A 20120-nucleotide genomic window follows, 5' to 3' on the forward strand; every position below is an offset into this window, starting at 1 on the left:
TTATCCTGGTGTCTTTGCAACAGCATATAATGGATTGACTAAACAAGTAATGCTTGTGTGTTAGCTGATTGGGCTCTTTGTGTTACTAGATCATTTGGCAATGCAAAATAATCCCATTGAAATCTGGGTACACGTGTAGGTGTTTTTGTCAAATGAGGCCAAGGAGATAGTGCTGCCCATGGCCGGCCTCCTGCTTCATGCTGAGGCTTTGCCAATTTTGAGAGGACATGTAATATCTAATTAACAAGTGGGTCCATATTTGGGCCAGTATAAAGTCTTGAAGGGCTGCATTGTCCCATCAGTGCTTTGTCAGCTAATTTGAACCAGCAAAGTGTGGCTGGAGTTACTGTAACAGCTTTGATCAGGCTCAGGGTGGTGTAGTGTCTCATGGAGCTGCTGCCTCAGTGTGGTGGGCTGTTTTCTGGCCAGCTCTCTGCTCTGGAGGTGACATTAAAGATATTTCATGCAGATCATTTGAGATGCCCTGCTGCTGACTGACCTACTTGCAGGGATTCTTGTTCCTGCCACAGCCTTGATGGGAAGGGGCACATTGCCTGCATCTCCCTCATCAGATGAAGGCTGGAAAGCCTTGGGATTCTGGGAGCATCCCCACTTGTGCATGGAAATTATTGACATTTTTTTTCATCTGTATCAGTTGCTTGATGAGTTTGCTGTGTGACTGCACAGGTGGTTGTGCTGGCAGGGGAGCAAGGGTAAGTGGCTGGGTAATGGTGTGATTATTTTTGGTAACAACATCTGAATGCCCATCAGTGACCTCCCAGGTCTGCAGCACAGGCTACCAACAAAGGTTGCTTGGGTGACTTGCTTAATAAAATGTGTTAGTGCTGACAAGACTAAATTGCATGACATGATAGCATAATTCATGTCTTGAATAGACATCAGAGTAGTTAAATAGATTTTAAAAAAGCATAAAAGCAGCAGTCTGTAATTTAAATGCTATATAGCAGTCTCTTAATTTTTCTTAATAATCTATGAAAAGAAGTTCAGTCTGGAGCTTCCTATAAAAGGGAATGACTCTGAACCAATGTAAGATGCTGATTGGTAGAAGCCATCATCATGTAGACATCAGTACTATATCTGTGTAACTGTTTGTTGGAGTGCATGTTTAGCTGGAGCCTTGTGTTCACTTATGCTATGGAACCACTGCTAAAGGCTTGCTGTTTCTGCCAGAGAAAATAGTCTTGGAAAGACTGTGGCAAAGTTTCCTGTTGGAGGACTTGCACAGATGCTAGGCTGTGCGCTCTGTCCTCTGCCGGGTGTTGCTGCCGTAGCTCACTGGCATCAGTGACTTCCAGCACAGTACTGTAATCTCAATAGGTCGATCCACCGGCATCTTGTGCTTGTAATTCAACCTTGTAAAATGCTACCAAACCACAAGAATACCTCTGTTCAGGACGTCCAAGCGAGGGGTCCGTCCCTGGCAATGGTTGTTTAAACATCAGTAGGTACTTTGAGTGCTGATCTCCTGCAGCAAACACTCTCACTTCTGTGGCAGTTTTACCCCCTTTGCTGCTCATGTGTTACGTGATGGGGTTGACCCCTGCAAGCAGCTGAAGAGAGCAAGCATGAGACTCGCCTCCGCAGCCACCAGCCGCCTGTGCCAAGGGATACCGTTCCTGTGCCTCTTCCTTCTGTGCACAGGGCTCTTCCTCCTGCTGCAAGTGCAGTGAATGAAGAAATGGCTCTGCTAGTGTGAAATGCTGCTTCCCCCACAGCAGAGCGAGTGCAAGTCTCCTTGTTTGCATCAGCACCATCAGCCAAATAACCACCAAGACAGGCCACTTGAAAGGCGCCTGCAAAGTAATTATGACTCTGTGCCAGCCTGTAAACAAATACTTGTTCTTAGCAAAAACAAATCATAAAAGCCTGTACTTTACCCAGTTAACAATTTTGGTCCTGGTAGAATATACTCTCCATAAGAGATTATTATTATGATTGTTATTGAAATAATGTTAATATCTCTGTGACATCTGTAAAATCCATAATCCATTGTTATTGTTGCTCTTTTTTTTAATTCCTTGTGGGAAGATGTTGATGCAATGACTGGAGGCCAAGCAGAGCTCTGCCCTGGGAGCTGCTGCAGCTCACCGCACTGGCTAGCTATTTTGCTGTTGGTGGCACAAAGTTTTGACTAGTCACTTTTGGTATGAAGTATATCCAGAACTTACTAAGCAAGAAATCCTGCTAAGAGATGTTTGCCCTTGGACGTAGACCCTGCAAGGTTTACCTGTACTTTGCTGTCAGTAGGTTCAGCTCAAACCAGCCATACTCAAGACTTGCCTAAAAAAACTACAGGTTTCTTTAAGCAGGGGCAGAGAGATAAGGTTAATATTTTATCATTTACAGTTTTTACAGTATTTTTAGAAAGCAAAATCTTTTCAGTAAGGACATACTGATGATTTCTGTGGCTGGCAGAGCAAAATGATCAACAGCTGCAGAAGGTACTCCTCTCAAAGAAATTCCCAGATGCAAAACCTGAAATGTGCTTCGGTCACTATGGCAGCCTTATTTACAAGCTCATGTCTATTTCTTAATATACTCAGGGAATCTCATACAAGTGCTCAGATATGAGTTCATTTACCCTTAACTATTTCTCACATCATTAGGGGTCACAATAACCTCTCAAATATTTAAGTTAAGATCCTTCAGCATTACAGTAACTTCACCAGTAGCACAATCTTTAGTGTCAAAACTCAAAAATCACACAGACCAGCAAACTGATGGACTTGTGCCCATGTAATACAGCCAGGGTTTTCACATCAAAGTAAACCTTCAGATTTCCATTCGGTCTATTGAAAACTTTGCAGCCAGTTGAGATGCTTGGGAGCCCACTCCCTTCCTATCTGCCACCACAGCTCCAAACCTTTCCTCAATTAGGGGTCTCATTAGAAACTTCCCAAACACCTTCTTCTTCCAATGGGCAAGCATACAGTAATCAGCAAGGCTTGTGAATCAAAACCTATTGATAAATATGTCAGATACCCTCTGAGGCATGAAGCAAAGGTCTTCCTTTAACTAGCAAGCATCAATAACTAATTAATGAACATCTTCCAATAGCTATTATTGCTATGAGAGTACAGTTCATTTAACATCAAGAGAAATTCAAGCAGAGAATTCAGCATGAAGAATACTTGTCACGGGACAGAAAGAGAAGTACACAGTGTACTAGATGAACTTTAATTGCCAAGCACAGGCTTTTCTCTGTGTTTCGGCTCCCTCCCTGCACCAGGCTTATGGTGCTGCCAGCTGCTGCCCTCCCCTCTCATCTTTTAAGAAATGTTTTGGAATATTATGCAGCACCCTGCTCAGCTTTTATACAGGATGAGAATTGGGGAAAACGGTACACTGCTGCTCTCAGAGGTGCAGACTCATGCCCTTTCTTTTACCCTTGCCAGAACCCTTCCTGTGCTGTACAATAATGAACGGTGAATTGAGCAGTTCAGGGATGTTACAGCCGGTTACTGTCCTGGGCTTTCCTCCAGAGGCTGTTCTCTGTCTGTCCATTTGGCTGCAGCACAGCGCTCGCCATCTCCAGGCTTGGCCGCCTCTGGCCTGGCACGCACTGCTCACCCTGTGCCTGACTTGCTGGGAGGAGAGCAGTGAAGCTGCGTTGGGCGCTGGTCACCTTCCAGGAGGGGTCTCACCTCCGTCTGGGAGGAAGCACGAGGCTCTTCCTCCTCCTGGCCAACGGGCACCAAGAGCCTCTACCCAGAGTTCAGCAGAGAAGGGCTGTTGTCAGTGCTGCTGGGAGCACCGCCAGCAAGTTCCTGAGCTGTGAATGAGACGCTTCCCTCCTGCCTATTGCAGCCCCCCCTCTACCCATACCCTTGTGCCATCACTTCAGAAAAGCGCTGTCATTACGTCTATCCAGCAGCTGAGGCTTTGTGTTACTTCTCTCTTTTTCAGCACAATTTCTATGGGCATGAGCAGCTCTCACCAGGACCCGAACAGTGGTAGAAGCCTTTGGGCCACACGAGGAAGGCTCTTTCCTCCCTGGGTGCAGGGGCGCTGGCCTAGCGCGCGACATGGCTGGACAGAGCTGCAGCTGGGAGGCACCAGGCGGGGCAGGTGCAGAGTTTGTACCGGCTGAAGGTCCCAGGCTGTCTGCAGCATCTGCCACCTTCTTCAGTTGCTGCAAGAAGCCAGCAGCTGGGTGGCAGGGAGGAGAGGGCTGCCTGTGGTGCTCAGACCTCGTCCCTGGTCCATCCCTCCGGGCTGGGTGTGGAGAGGTGTCTGGGTTGGTGAGGCCAATGCTGTGCTGTCAGGGCGGCTGCTCCTGGGAGGTGCCCCAGGGCAGGCACAGAGGGGACGGCCAGGGGTGAGGCAGGGTCCAGGTCCAGTGGCTGAGCTGTGGGGCAGGGAGAGCTTCGCCCCATCTTGCTGCTGAAGGGTGGTGTTCGCTGGGACTGGGTAAACCTCAGCCCCGAGGTGGAAGCAGGCCCATTGTGCATTCAGCCCAGGAGTGTTTGCCTGGCTGCAGCACCACATTGGTGATGGGGACAGGGGCACAAGTGGGGCCCATGCTGAGCCCACGCCTGCCCTTGCACAGGCCCAGCCACCCCTGCTGCCAGGGCTTAGGCCTGTCACCAAACCCCTGCAAAGGCAAAGGCATGGAGGAGAGGGCATGGGCGGCTGCAGTGGCCGCTGAGCTGGTATCAACGCAAAGGGACTGGGGCCCTTGTTGTACAAACACACCTCTCAGCTGGCTGGATCAGCCACTTGTGCCACTGTTCACACAGACTGTCACCAAAGGAGCTCAGGTGTCCTCCTACACAAGCCTGACCACCATGGGGAGGTTCACCTGGCTCAGCCCAGTGTAGAGTGTGAACACTGACCGACAGCAAAAAGCATTGAAGAGAGCTACAGGCTTGAACTGGCTTCAGCCCACGTGCTCCCTCCCGGCAGCTGGGGACACCTGGCATAGTAACAGAAGGCATCACATTTCTACTGCAACTCCATCATATATCACAATTGTAGTACTGTACTTGTACTATAATTTCAGTACATGCTATATCACTCCGCTAAATCAAAATCCAATGTAACATCAAATGCCTACAAAGAAGTAAATTTCGTATTAAGCACCAAACCATCCTTGTGTGAATTATCTAAAGGAACACACCCAGAGAGTACTGGACTCTGGCAGGCACTGGGGCAGGGGGGAGATTGGGGGCACTGGTCAGGAGATCACAATGGAGCCTGCATCACTGGAAGCAGCATGCCCATGCCCACCCACCCCATGCACTGAGCAGAAATACCACTGCTTTGCACTGGGATGAGGACAGCTTTTCAATCTTGCTTCATGCTGCAAGGCATCATCTCTAATCATCCTTAACCCCATCTGAAGGTGGCTCCTGCAAAGCTACAAGCTCCTGGGTTACACTTACGTGTTGTACTGTAGAGCACATGGTGGGTTCCTGTACCCATGAGGCCAGCAGAGCTGGTCCAGTCTCAGCTTTGGAGGAAACAGGATGGAGATGTGCTGGTAGCAGCTGGGGAGCTGGTGCAGATGCTCTGCTGCTGGCAGAGGTCGTCACTGCTCAGCAGTTTCAGTACCTGCTCTGTCTGAACACACTGGGCATGCTTTGTGTTCGATGCCTGTGGGATGAACTCCCCTAGGGTCAAGTCAACCAAAACGTTCACTCACTTCCTCCTCTTCTCCACACCTCCCACAGCCTTGTTTCCAAAGCTGTCCCTTGTTTCATATGCTGCTCTGAATGCTGAAACCTGGGGAGAAGGGTGATGACGAGGCTGGGAGAGGAGGATGGCCGATGGAGCCACAGCTCACAAGGAATGCGAGTCCAGGTCTGCTTTTCACCGCTGTCCTGGTTTTTGGACAGGATAAAGTTAATTTTCACAGGAAGCTGGGAGGGCACACAGCCAGGAGAGCTGCCCCAAACTAGCCAAAGGGGTATTTGACACCATGACTTCATGCTCAGTATATAAGGGGGAGCTGGCCAGGCAGGAGGGGTGGCTGCTCTGGGATGGACTGGGCATCTGGTTCCAGGTTGTGAGTGAATTGCACTGTGTATCACCTGCTGTGTATATTCTGTTAGAAGTACTAGCCCTAGCAGGCTGCACTTGCCAAGGCTTCCCCATCACACCACAGAGGCAGAACATGAAAAGAAGATAAATTTAACTGGCATCCTCATTATACATGTGTTCATACATGGGGAACACAAATTCACAATTTGCAGATGTGTCCAGCTGTGGCAGTGCTGTCGCTGCAAGACTGGGCACATTACAACTCTCTCGTTGAACTCCAGTGAACATGACTCTGCTTGTTTAACACACTTTGCTGTTGATTTCAAAATGCAACAATCCTACACATCAAATGCTTGCCTTTTATTCTGAAAATCCCAGTTGGGTGTTTTCCTTTGCTTTGTAGTGACCTTTTCAGAACTGCTTCCTGAGTACTGCCTGCACAGGAGGACAGCAAAATTGATAGTCTAGACTGTGAAGCTGTGACCATGGCTCCCAATGAGAGAAGACTCCCCAGGGCCCCCAAAGGGCTCGGTTCCCATCTGAGGAAGAGCAGACCCCTGACCTGAGCTTGCTTGCAGCAGACTGGGAAGGACTGCTACAACTGCAAGGGACCCCGAGGAAAGCTGCCCCTTTCAAGCAAGCTCCTAGAGGAAGTGGGGCAACACTGGGAAAGGGGTTCACTCACTCATTCTTGGGAAGAAAACTGTGCAAGCCCACAGCCAAGCCGCCTGCTGAAGAATGTGAGGCATGAGTTGCTCCTGTGCTCAGCACAGCTGGATGCTGCAGTGCTATGCACTTACCATGCAGAATCCTGCTGCAGATGGTTTATGGGTATGCCCCCTACGAAACTGTAAGGGAAAATGTCCTTCACCCTTTCCACCCTTGCAGCAGGATGGTATTTGGGGATCACACTCAACACATACACATTCAAGCAGGATTTCTGACAAGCTTTAAATGTGTTAAAGTTCCTTGTGTCACTGCAATGCAACATGACAGCCTCTTCTCTTTTCCTTAAGGAAACAATGTCATCAGGGCACGCTGCCCTCAAACAGGGCATGAACAATCCAAGGAGCACCTCTCGCCGATTGTTTCACCAGCTGGAGCAGAAGCTTGCTGGGGAGGACTGTCAGGGACAGATGGGTTTCATCGCCCAATTACAGAAGTGGGACAGTCGCTGCAGAAGAGACAGAACCCCTACAGCCCCCGATACGTGCTCATCCAGGCCTCTCCTGGCAGCTAGAGACTTGGCAGCCACTCAGGTTTTCCTTTGCACTAACGTGTGTTGTTGCATGTCTGGGAAGAAAACAAATAGGGAGAGTTGAGACTGGAACCAGCAGGGCGGTTGCAGAACCTCCCAGCGTGAATTCCAGTGTGCAATCCACATCAGAGCCATGCCCAGAATTAGTTAGATACAAAAGGCAGAGCTGGAGATGCCAGGGGAGCCATGCTTTTCTTTTTTCTTTTCTTTAGACACATGAAAAACACAAACATCACACCTTGGCATGGATTCAACAAGCCCTTTTAACGTGTGCTTGGCAGCGGGCTGGCAGCAGCTTCCTTGGCAGCAGTGGGCCTGTGCCCATTGAGCAATTATCTCTCCTTCCTTCCTGGCTGCGAGCTGGGAGCTCAAGTACAAACTGCCTGGCCTCTTGCTGTCTCCCCAGGAGCCAGGCTTCAAGCACAGGCACTTCAGCAGCAGCTCCCTTACAGTACAACACATGCTGTCTAGCAAAATACACGACAGTCCCGATAATGCAAGTCTTTCTGAATCAAGGCTTAACACGACCCATCGCCTGCTGGGTGCAGTGATGATGTGACTGCAGGACCCGCAGCCCCCCACAGCACTGTGTGCTCTGCCATGCGCCTGGGGCACCCAGTTCTCAAACAAAATGAGCAAGACACATTCACTGTTTCTCTTTAATGGCTATGGTGCAGTTCCCTCACTGCAGGCACTACTGGCATGCTGCTGCAGAGGCACAGGACTGGTCTGCAAGGCTTCTCCAGGGGAAGGTAAGGCCGTGTTCTGCCGCCGTGCAGGAGGGGGGGCTCTGGCCATCACAGCAGCAACTCGTGGGGCATGGGCTCCCCTCGCAGCCCAGCCAGCAGGTTGTCAGCCGCCAGCACTGCCATGGTGTTCCTCGTGGCGTATGTGGCACTCCCGACGTGCGGCAGAATCACTGCAGGGGACAGAGAGGGTTACTTGCTTGCTTCGTACCTTCACTGACCTCTTGGAGCCTCCTTCAGGGGGTCTTCCTACTGGGGACAACCCAGGTCCCGACGCAGCTTCTGCTCCACCCGGAGGTGACATCAAACATGGAGCACGAAACAAAACCATCAGCCACTGAGGACTAGAAAAGACATCTGATAAACAGCTAACTCAGCTATTTTTTAAGTCCTCCAGGCCACAGACAGTCAGCCAAGAGTGGGTCCTCCTTTCTGCATTTGGCTTGGTACTCACCTTCCTGCATGGAGTCAGTGGTAGATGTAAAATACTATCTCTCAGCAGACGAACACGCAGTAAAATTTGCATGCTGTTGCCTGATTGCTGCACAGCTTTAGGACATTCTGCTCACTGAGAGGCATGAACCAACGTATCAGCGCAAGAGCCTGGACTCTGTGAAACACTGTGGTTTACAAACCCCTGGGTGCACTGGAAAGGCACATGAGGAGGCGCAGAACAGAGCTGGCAAGCTGCAGCACAGGGATTTTTATCCATCTATGTGAAAAGGCTCATTTTATGCAATGCAAAGGAATGAACCAAAGCTGGTAAGTTACTGTAACATTAGTAGCGAATAGTACTTGCCCAAAGTATGGATAGAAGCTTGCACTGCAGTCTCTCTTTTATAACAGAGAGCATCAACTACAGGCAATGCAGAAGCCTAAATATTGACAGGCTGCTGCCCCAGGGACAGAAGGCTCTCCGAAGCCTACATGAGGCCACATAGGTCCTTTCTCCCCCAGTCAAGAACCAGCCTGGATTCCTTGTTCGCTGTGAAAGTAATGTCAACACTTCTTCCACCTCTACTTATGCTGTGTTCCTCCAGCTGCTGAAACTATTTGGCAGCTTTGGGTGAAATCTGTGAATAGTTTTAGAATCATCAAAGCCTCATTTCTGTGAAAATAATATGTATGTATTTATTTTTGTCTTACTTGTACTTAGATCTTGCTCTAAGATCTCTGAAGTCCTGCAAATACTTCCAGAAAGTCTCTGCTTTTATCATTTCTCACAGTCTGCTATGGTAACCAAACAAATAAAAAATAGTTTTTAGCAAAAAGGTAATCAAAGCAACAGCTATGAACTTGTATTTCAGAAATGGACACTGTCATGGGCAGTTCCAAATTTTCATGTATGTCGGAACAGACCTTTCCTACTCCAAAAACATCCTGCTGCTGCCTGCACAACCACTCAGGTACTTTGCCCATGCAAGTGAAGAAGCACACACCAGATCTCATGCTTGGGGTGCAGCTTGAGCAGTCAAAGGACTGAACCAAGCAAGAGGAAGCTGCTCTGGCCCAGCTCATGCCACCAGCTCTCAGCAGGGCCAGCCACCCTGGCAAAGCCAAGCATTTAGGTAGGAGCAGGCACCCTGCCATTGCACCAGCAGCGAGGTTGCAGACAGTCGACGACATTTGCTTTCTAACTAGAAAGCAGTGCCTTCTCCATGTTGCCTTTCTGTCTCTTTTCTGCCTTGAGGAATACAAGCAAGCGTTTCTGGCTTGTGTCTGAGTCAGTCCTGCTCAGTTAACCGGCTGGACCCACGTGGTCCCTGTCTGGAGGAGAGGAAAGCTCCTGGCCCTGCTTTACAGGGGATGGGCCAAGTTTCTTACTGAAGGCCACACAAGGGAAGGCAGTGAACTGTCCCTAACTCATCCCAGGCCACTGGCCAGCCTATGGTGCCTGAGGATGGAGCTGCAATGGTGTGCAGCAAGCCCACGGGAAACAGCGCCCCACACAGCCCCATCAGTTTACAAGAAGGATCCCAGGAAAACACCGAGGGCTGCTAATGTCCTCCACTAAATCATCATCCTGCCCCACATGGCAGCTCTCAGCAAGCTTTCAGGAAAGCACTGGTAAAACAACAGTGATCAACTACTGCCCCCGGTTGCAGGTGCTCCTGCCTCCACTCCAGCAGCCTGGAGCACTAGAGCAGCCGAGCAAGCCCCTTCCTAACCAGTCTTCCTCATCTGACGTAACCTCCTCCAGAGAAGACATGCATTACTCCTGGGACAAGCATCTTCCTACCTGCCTAGTACCTGTTACTATCCAGAAAACAGATTGCCTGAGCTTATCACACTCCATTTTCCCAGTGAAAGTTGCCTTGGGCTGTCCAGGGGATGCAGCTAGACCATCTCCAAAGAAACCTCTGCTCATCCCATAGCATGAGCACTTGCTGGCCTCTTCAACTTGGGGCTGTCTAATTTGCTGACATCCACGGGGAACAGGGATGTCAGGACATAGCCAGCACTTAAATGAACCCTACTTACAGCCACATGTGCTGAACCTGCGCCTGGCAGCCCAAGCTCACAATAGAGGGGCTAGCTGGCAAGTCTTGCAGCAGCTGCAGCATGAGATTCCCCTAGGCAGACTTAGCACCCAGCTTTTTAACCATATGGGAAGCTTTTCTAGCAGAATATATGCCCAGGACCTTACATAATACCAGAGCTTCGCAGGGTGATATCTATAAAGTAGAATTTTCCACTTTACAGGGACAGGAATGTGTTTGGGTTAGTGCTTAGACACTGTTTAATTTAGAGTTAAATGCACTACCTTGCTTTGCTAATAACTATACCTTTGGAGAAGAGCTGAAAGACTGATGAAAAGCATGCTTTGCTAAAGAGTATCCTTGAAGGAGAGCTGAAAACTGATAAAAAGGAAACATTCTGCCCCAGAAGGCGCAGAGAGCTGGGTGATTGCCAGAGAGGCCTGAAGTCAACAAAAATCAGCAGTAACGAGGGGAAAGGGAAAGGTGGCTGAGGGAAGTTCACAACCACCCACCCAACTAAAGGACTATGCAAATTACCCCCACACACCCTCAGGGAGCATGCCTGCTAATTTAAATATGCTTGACCAATAGGAGATGATGTGGCAATTAAAAACCAATTAGCATAAACTTAGGTGGGCTTTTCCTAATCCTGTAACAAGATAAATATGTGGAGGATTGTGTGTAGTGTGCTAGCCTGGTGGAATTACCACCTAGCACCCATCTCTGCACAGACATGAAGTAAATAAAATATGTCTCCTCTGTGTCTGTACTGGCATGTGACACACCAGGTAAGCGATCCCACTTTTGGGACAAGGGCATGTGCAAGGATTTGTTTTATCATTCAGGCACCTGCTGGCAACAGACTTCTCCATGAATTTCACCCCACACCTTGGCCCATCGAATGGAGATCCATCAGGAAGGTGTTAAATAATAAGCTGATCTCAAATGCTTTCTGGAGAACTAAAATACCTCCTATACTTGTTTTACATCACATTGATGTGTTCCCCTCTAGCAGCTCCCTCCATTGTATGGTGGCTACCTAAAGTCTGCTTAAATATGCTTGACCTTCCTGTCCTTCCATGTTTCAGTGCTTGTTCACACCGGCAGGCTAACGGGGATGGGAAATCCTTGTCACAGCAGCTAGCGGGTCCCCAGCTGCAGGCACGTAAGGCTCCCAACGTGCAGGTTGCTGGAGCACGGCGGGGTTTGGCTGCACAGCCAGCCACTTACCACAGTTCTTGAGGGAGAGCAGGGGGTGGTCAGTGGGCAGCGGCTCTGGTGTTGTGACGTCCAGGCCCGCCGCTGCGATCTGGCCATGGGCCAGCGCGTCATACAGGTCCTCCTGGTTCACCACAGCACCCCTGGCAAACAGAGAGGTAGCGGCCCATGCTGCTGCTGAAGTGTCCCATGGGCTCCCAGGGGCACACAGCCAGGGCACAGGTCCGAGGGCTGCTGGAGCAGATGTCAGACCGTCTCTGGATGCACCTGAACCTCCCAGTGCAATGAGCTTCTCCTGCTCCAGGCTGCCCACCAGTGGGGAGAAGAGCTGGGTGCCCGAGCACAGGATGACCCCGGGGCATCCATGGAAGGAGGCACAGGCTGCCCGAGGCATCCTGGGTGGCTGGACAGACACTGCGTGCCGGGCCGCACGGGTTCTGCCCTGCCACCATGCTCTGCAAGAAGGCAGTGGGAATGGGAGGCTACTGCTGGACTCAGCCAAGGAGCCCCGTCGCAGCCACCTCTGTTCCACGAGCAAGGCCTCCGGCAGTCGCAGCCCTCTCCTGGGCATTCCCTCAGCCTCACCTTCCTATTGCCCAACGGTCACCCGTCTGTCCACCCCCAGGGTGGGACACAAGGCCCTGGGGAGAAGACAGAGGCTGTAGCCCCCTGAACAACTTATCCTGCCTTTGGCTTGATCCCAAGAGACCTTGGGCTGGAGGGAGCTGGCCACATGCTCGACAAATGGTCTTGGCAGGTGCAGCTGTGAAGGCTGTCTGGACTCCCAGTGGAAGCACATCTCAGATGCACATCTACCAGATCCCCCCCATCAAGCACCACTGTCGGCAGGGTGACAGTCACACCCCTGTGCAGAAGACTGGGTTGCAATTACCTGCTTGTGTTGACGAACACAGACGTTGTCTTCATTCTGCTGAAGAAGTCTTTGTTGCACATTCCCTGCGTGGCCGGAGTCAGAGCACATGTCACCACAACGAAGTCTGACTCTTCGGCCAGCCTCGTGAGTGGGACTGAGTGGAGAAACACAGGTGACAGGTCAGCTCAGGAATCTCACCTTCGCACCTCAGCAACCCTCTTATCCATAAGTTTCGCCAGCGAGTGCTGCTCTGGAGATACCCTGGCTGGCCCTTCTCCACAGACAGGGAGACACAAGGACCAGCAAACACCCACCAGAAACCACACACATTCCTACAGATACTACTGCAGTGTTTTGTTTCACTTTGGAATTAAAATCAAGCCAAAGGAGAATCCAGTGATGCTTCAGCCATCTGGCCCAAAGAAGGCTCTGATATGTATTTCATGTTTAGACAGCACAATATTGCAGCAACAGTTTATACCACCATTAAATCTCTCTATACGGTACCTACAGATAAGGACTTATGCCACTTTCACTCCTGCAGGTGAGAGGAAAGTGCAAGGAGGAGGGCAAGTTCTGCCAATGACTTTGTGCAAAAAAAGTACAAACTGGCAACGTGCTGGCTTCAGAGTGAAAAATTAGCACTTGATCCAAGTCTCGGGACTCTAACAGGGCCACAGAAAAGTCCCATTCAGCAGCTAAAAGACATTCCCAGGCTTTGCTGGACTGTGACATTCATTTTAAAGCAGGACGTTAAAATCAATGTTTGTTTCCAGCAACCAACATCTACCCCCAGGGGTGGCTGCCACTTTCCCCTCCCTGTCCCTTACGTTCCACTTCCTTATGGGAATGAAACTAACTGGAAATCACAAACAGATGGACACAGGGGGAAGATGAAAGGCAAAAGCAGCAGAAACAGCCACAGTCCACAGTTACGGTGGGCAGACAGTTAGGGCCCAGGTGTGTCCAGCCTTGTGGCTGGAATCGCCTGGCTCAAAGGAGACAGGTTTCCCTCCCTGCCATCCACCACCACCCCATGGGAAGTGTTTGGGATTCACCACCCCCTCCTTTGGTCCCCCACAGCAGTTCATGCCAGCTGCCCAGAATCTCCAGCTTGCACTGTCCCTCCTGCTGGCCCACACCACAGGGTGACACCTCCCCGGAGCCACCCCAGCCACGGTGCTCCTTGCTGCCTTGCAGCGGGTGACCGGTCGCGGCCCCTGCTCCTGGCAACTTCCTTACCGAACTCGGCTTCAAACTCTGCAGCACTCTCTGGTTTCGGGCAACTGCCAGTGTACAAAAACTTCTTGACCCCAAATGGCTTTAGGCGGCGGGCAACCGCCTGTCCTGGGTGCGAGAGAAAAGACCGTCCAGCTGCTGTGCCAGCCCCTGCACAAGGTGTGCTGCACAGAGATTAACATGGAGCTGCGGGGGTCCCTCAGGCCTCTCCAGGCAGTCTGTCTTTCAGCAAGCTTGCACTCGGTGCAGCTGACAGCACGGCAGCCAGCAGAACACATCGCTTGCTAAAGGGTTGTTGTGGTGGAATTGCTCCCGCCAGGCTGTTTCCAAGCCTGGAGCACAGCAGGCATGGGGTGGGAGGTGGATGTCTTCTGCTGCTCCTCATGTGAGCAGGAATGAACTCCCAGCCACAGTGAAACTGGAAAGGGAGCTGCGGGACGTTAAATATGAAGCTACCCTAGGGAGCAAACCGACAAGGAAAGAAATAGCCATCTGCTGGCAAAGTCCACAACTGAACATATGGCAAGCATGTCATCTTGGACTTTGTCAGTGCATTTGTTTAACTGAAAATCAAGAGGACGATGTCCAGTTTGCTGTAGCATTCATATGTAGTGGATGTGTTTGAATACTTTAACGTTTAGGCCTGATGAGTCAAGATCACTGTTCAGAGAGGCTCTACCCAGCTATCCTTGTTCTCATAGATTTTAAGAGGTGACCACTGGGGATACCACCTTGGCTGAACCTCCAAAACCATCCTGCCATAACGGAAGACACACAAATCTTGCGTCTGACCTGCACTTACCTATTCTCCCCAGACCTATGATGCCCACTGTACTATCAGACAGACCATAGCCACACATCCACAAGGGCTTCCATGTTGTCCAGCCACCACTAGCAGAGAAAGCAAGATAGAAAGAGATATCAGACAGCAGCAGGGGGGAGCCTGCTCATAGCCTAGTCCAGCATTTGGGCAAGTACGGTAAAGTACAACGCTGCAAGTGGCCAGCCCCTCTGGCACAGACAGATAATCTTACGGCCGGCCTCTCTGAGGTTCCTGCTTCTAGTGACCTCAGTGGTCTCCTGCAGGAATCTGCTTGGACCTTGGGTGTGCAGCAGCAGCCTTGGGACTGATTTAATTTACGCACCGTTAATCACAGCCCTGGAACGACTGCCAGTCAGTGAGCTCTGGCCGGACCTTGCATGCATGCCCTCCTCGAGGGGTCTGCGGTGGCCTTGGGTGCCCTCTCCCGCAGGTCCTCTACCTAGCATACAGAGGAGAGTTCTGCCCCTCTCACCACCCCCGAGCAGCATGTCTCCAAAGAGTCACAGAACTGTAGGGGGCTCGGTGCAAGCCGGGTGAAACTCTGGCTTCAGCCCCATTTCATCTGTACAGTGTGCACACTTTCTCTGGCAGCTCTCACCCCAGGGGCTGCTGGGTTCAGAAGCCAGCCCTTGCTCCAGCTGGAAGCTGCCAACACTCACTTCTTCACCTGCTCCACTGCCTCCGGCAGCCGGCGGCACGCAGCCAGAAGCAAAGCTACAGAGAGTTCTGCGGTGGCGTCGGTCAGGACGTCGGGGGTGTACCCCACACGGATCCCTCTGCAAGGCAAGCACAGGTCTCTGGGGCAACACTGCCAGCCTTGCAGTGATACCTCAAAATCTCTGGGCAAGTTGCTCATGCTACACCTCCTCTAGGTATCTGCAGTACCACAGGCAAGAGAACATCCCTTTCCGCTCCTCAGCTCTTCCTCCAAAGACTCTTCTGAACCGCAGCTGGGGTGGGGTTACCCTAGCCTTACCCTAGCATCCGAAGGCTCCTCCAGCCCCAGCTGGGTTGGGGGTGACCCCAGCTGTACCCTAGCAAGAGAGAGGTGCAGGTCGTAAACCCCATCCAGCCCCCCACTCCACCAAAGCCCACCCCGCCAGGCCTGCGCCAAAGCGACCTGCAGCTCTGGTGCATCAAGAGCGGGACGAGCTCTGAGCTTCGCCCCCCTTCCCTGCCGCCTCCCCAGGCTGGGCCCCGTCCCTCACTGGGCCGCGGCAGGCGAGGGTTACCGCTTCTTAATTTCATCTAGGGCGAGATGGTCAAACCCCACGGACATCGTGCTGATGACTTTCAGGCCGGGCCCTGCAAGACACCACCAGCGCGGCTGCCTAGTGTGGCCCCGGCAGCGGGGCCGGGCCGGGCCGGGCCCGGGAGGAGAGCGGGAGGGGAACGGGGCCACAGCCCGCACCCACCGGCGGCCTCCAGCACCTCGCGGTCGATGCGGTCGGAGAGGAGGCAGAGCAGCCCGCGCTTCCCCGCCACGCCCGCCAGCAGCTCGGCCCGCGGCACCGGCTCCTCCGAGTCCCACTGCTGGACGCGGCACCTGCGGCAGCAGCGCGGCCCGTTACCGCGCCGCCGGGACCGAGACCGGGGCCGGACCCGACCCGACCCGACCCGACCCGGCCCCGGCCCACCTCCGCCCCGCGCTCACCCGCCGGCCTGCGACAGGACCCGCAGCCCCTCGGCCGGGATCCGCCGCGTCACGAACACCGCCATGGCCGCGCCGCCGACCCGACTCGCACCCACCGCCGCAGCGACCCCGGGCGGCCGCTCCGCTCCGCTCCGGCCCGGCCCGGCCCGGCCCGGCCCGCCCCCGGGCAGCGCAGGTGCACTGCGAGCGGCAGAGGGGGGATGCGCGCCGGGAGCGCCTCTGCATTGCAGCGTGCAGTGTGTGCATGGAGCAGCTGCGCGGTGCGCACCTGCAGTGCACGCACACGGTGCAGGTGTGGAGAGAGGACACACGGCCTGGCCGCTAACCCACCGTGGAGATCTTACAGCCTCTGCAGCTCCTCCCTCCTACGAACCTCACTTTTTCTTCTCTGTGCATTCAGGCTGCGGGTGGGCCAGCGGCTTGTCCTGAGAACAGATGGTAAATGATTATACAGTTTCCGGTGTGGGTTTCCCCTTGCAGAGAGTTTTGCCATGACCACAGAGAACAGTAGCCCGCCTTTGCCCTGGGAACCAGCTGGTTTGGAGGCCTGGGTGGGAACTGGTACTCTGTACCATGCCACCACCTCGGAGGAACCCTTCCTGCAGTGCGGCTGCTCCTGGCAGCACCCGTCGTGCTGCTGTCAGTGCTGCTGTCGGTGCTTGCATGGGTGGCAGAACCCCAGAGACAGGAGGAGCCAGCAACATCTCTGCCACGTGCCAAGTCCTCAGGGGTTGCTGGTGGGTCTCCCTCAAAGAAGCTGTTCTGCATTGCAGCCTGCCACCCCCTGCCTTGCACAGGGCAGATGTCCCCAAGCCCTAGTGCTGGCCACAGGAGGGGAAGGCTCATGGCCTTTTGAGCTGCTGGATCAGCACCCTGGGGAAGCAAGGGTCTGTGGGTGCCTGGAGGTGGGCGTCCTGCAGGGTGGGAGCAGCAGCCTGGCTGGCACGCTGGTGGGGAACATTTAAGGATGGGAGAGGGGAGGGGTGGATTGTATCACGGAGTAGGAGATTGGACCTTTCAATAGACCTTTTTGAGATTAGTAACTCCACTGGACTCGGTGTGGAGAATAAATCCCAAGAAATGGAGTACTGGTGGATGGCAGAGGAGACCTACCTGCTGTGTTACAGCTTGCAGACATCTGCATTCAGAGGACACCTGCTGCTGATCTGCCTGCCTGCCCTGTTCCTGGGAGCTGGCACGGGACTGAATTACAATCCTGCAGGGCTTTCAAAATATTTTTTTAAACCTTAGATGATGTTTTAATAAAATCTGGCTGGATTCTTACAGATGGTAGTGTGCTTGTGGCTCACAAGATCAGACGAGGCAAATGGAAGGACAGACAGAACAAACCATTTGGGTGCACCCCTCTGTCAGTCATTCACACGTGTGTGTGTGGGTGCATGTGCACACGCGTGCATACAGGTACACATGCCAATGTGGATGGCCAAGCAGCCCATGGTTCCAGGGAGCATCCTAGTGTGAATGAGGTATACATGCATACACACACACACACACACACGCATATATACATATGCATACATTTATTTGGATTCCTTTTGACTTTTTTCCAAATTCCTTGCTACATCAGGGTATTATCTGTGAGCCCTGGCACCTTCTCCAGAACTGGTGGAGGGACTGCTACCAAATATTGAAACCATGACACTGAACTCTCGGTGATAATTTCATACCTTTGTACAAGAAATACCACTGTAATGCTATAATGTGTAATGCTATATAATATCATCACCAATCAGCCAAGGGCCTGGTAATCTAAGTAAGCAAGGTGGGGTGGGAACTTCCACCAGCTTTTAGATGTGCTTTTGTGCCGATGTCATTAAAGTTGGGTTGGTGATGATCTATGCCACTTTTACTGGGAGATGGTGGGTTTCTGGACTGACGTACAAGGTGACGGGTCTTCCCACATTCTGTTTTGCTGCGGTCCCCAACCTGGTCCCTGACCAGAACTGTTTTCTGACCCCTGATCTCTTTCACTTCTATCTCCTGAGGCATCATTTAAGCACTTCTCTCTCCGCTGGCCGAGGAGGCACAGAGGAGCCATGATGATGCACCCTGCTGGGACCCAACCTGTATCTCTAAGCAGGGCATACCTACTCCAAAGCAAGAGTGAGAACGTGCTAGCCAAGAGGAACAAGCCACCCAACTTGCAGCTCCATGAACAGCATACATCTCCTAAAGGTCCCTCTGTTCAGCTTCTTGAAGAGACACTACAGAGCAGCCCTGCTCTGACACATTGCCCCTACAGCAAGAGTCTAGGCTGAGCTGGTTGCTGAAGTTTCATTGATGGAGAAGGATTGCCACCTCTAGCTGGCAATTGATGCTACAGGTATTGGGTAGTGTTTTAGGATGGAGTTTCCACCTCAGAAGCTCAAGTGACCAGTTTGAGAGGTTTCCAGAGATCCAGAGATAAGCAAAATAAAGCCTTTTCCAGTGCTTAACAGACTTTGCTTGTTAATGGGCAGATTTAAATCTTAAATTTGCTGGAGACCTGATCTGGATCTGCTTTATGATCACACAATGAACACAGCTAGGTATAGGAGTGTGGGGGGAAAAAAACCCAACACAAAAAAAAAAGACATGAGCTTGTATAGGAAGGTGGGGTAAACCAGGTGTATTATCTCTGGGAATGAGCACAGAGTCATACCACTAAAGAACACATCTGTGGGCAGACTGAAAGTGGAGTTGACTGTCCCAGAATATCTAGCCAGGATTCCTTCTGCTGCTCCCCAGCAGGTGCTCCACAGGCTTGGGCCAGGTGAGAGATGGGGATGGATTGCAGCACATGCACCGCACAGGTTTGGAGTTTAAAAAGAGGATGATGTGCAGGCAGAGGCTCGGGCCCTGTGACTCCTGGCCAGCAGCTGTGATGTGACCGCAGGGCAGAGCCTGGCTGGGTCACCATGGTTCACTGTGCCAGTCCTGCTGGGAAAACAAAGGGTCTAACTGCTACGGGGCTTCTTCCTTGTCGCTGCCCTGGGAGGTAAGAGCCTTCGTTATCTGATAGAAGCTTTAACAAGAGGGCTGGAGAGAGCCGGAGTGCACAACCGTCTGATCTTAATGGGAGTTTTATAGCAAACTCAGAGGCCAGGGACTTACAGTATTTTGTCTGGCACAAATCATCTGTGCTGTATGAGGTATCACCTTATCTAATGAGACTGTACTCTACTGGTGGGATTTTCCTTTATCGTGATGCATGTCTGCTCTCACCGTCAATATGTTGTCAGATTATGCCAGCAGAATCCATTTTACTTTTTAATAATTGCTTGAAAGTTTATTTTATTTTATTGAGGTGGGTTATCATTAGAGCTGACATCTTATCTCCCTCCCTGATCATGTGAGGATTTGTGTCAGGAGTATATGCTCTCCAGCATGACATCTCCATGCCAATCTTGTGGTGCAGTGGCTGCAGGTGTTTTGCTTTTCCCTTTCCTGCTGCCCTCCCGTGCTTGTCCAAGCAAACATGGTGGTGGTGCTCATTTGGGAGACTGCGCTGTGGCTGCTGGTGCCTCATGTTGCCGGAGCCAGCGCACCACACAGAGTGGCAACGTCAGAACGCCTGGCCAGTTCCTCCAGTGGCACCAGTAGAAGCAAAACAGAGAGGATTTATTTGCAAAACAAACCACACAATGCTGGCAAAAGTGTGGTTTTATTAATGTAAATGCACAGAACACCTATAAACTCTCTCCTCAGTTGTGTAGCTTCAGATTCAAAGTTCTTACTATAAATGTGCAGAAACACTTCCCTTGAGTGCCTTGGCTTCTCACCACTCTCCTAGGCCACCAGCTCCAGCCACAGGCATGCAGTGGT

General features: G+C 51.8%; 2 protein-coding genes across 3 annotated transcripts in view; both read right to left on the bottom strand.

Moving 5' to 3' along the window:
• The window catches only part of POLR1E (RNA polymerase I subunit E), a 54953-nt gene extending 38336 nt beyond the window's left edge, over nucleotides 1–16617 (bottom strand). The window contains exon 1 of one of the 2 annotated variants that reach the window (XM_075739525.1): nucleotides 16603–16617. The gene's annotated coding sequence lies outside the window, so the exon portion shown is untranslated. The remainder of the gene's footprint in view (nucleotides 1–16602) is intronic. The other variant, XM_075739526.1, reaches the window with a different exon arrangement.
• Nucleotides 7907–16420, bottom strand: GRHPR (glyoxylate and hydroxypyruvate reductase). The gene is made up of 9 exons (XM_075739528.1): nucleotides 16296–16420; nucleotides 16057–16187; nucleotides 15874–15946; nucleotides 15301–15417; nucleotides 14621–14709; nucleotides 13822–13926; nucleotides 12598–12733; nucleotides 11718–11848; nucleotides 7907–8180 (listed from the first exon to the last, which is right to left on the bottom strand). Exons 1-9 carry the CDS (start codon nucleotides 16358–16360, stop codon nucleotides 8059–8061), a joined length of 969 nt encoding a protein of 322 aa, XP_075595643.1. The 5' UTR covers nucleotides 16361–16420; the 3' UTR covers nucleotides 7907–8058.
• Nucleotides 16618–20120: the final 3503 nt, after the last annotated feature.

The sequence above is a fragment of the Balearica regulorum genome, chromosome Z (genome assembly GCF_011004875.1).
Source record: "Balearica regulorum gibbericeps isolate bBalReg1 chromosome Z, bBalReg1.pri, whole genome shotgun sequence".
NCBI lineage: Eukaryota > Metazoa > Chordata > Aves > Gruiformes > Gruidae > Balearica > Balearica regulorum.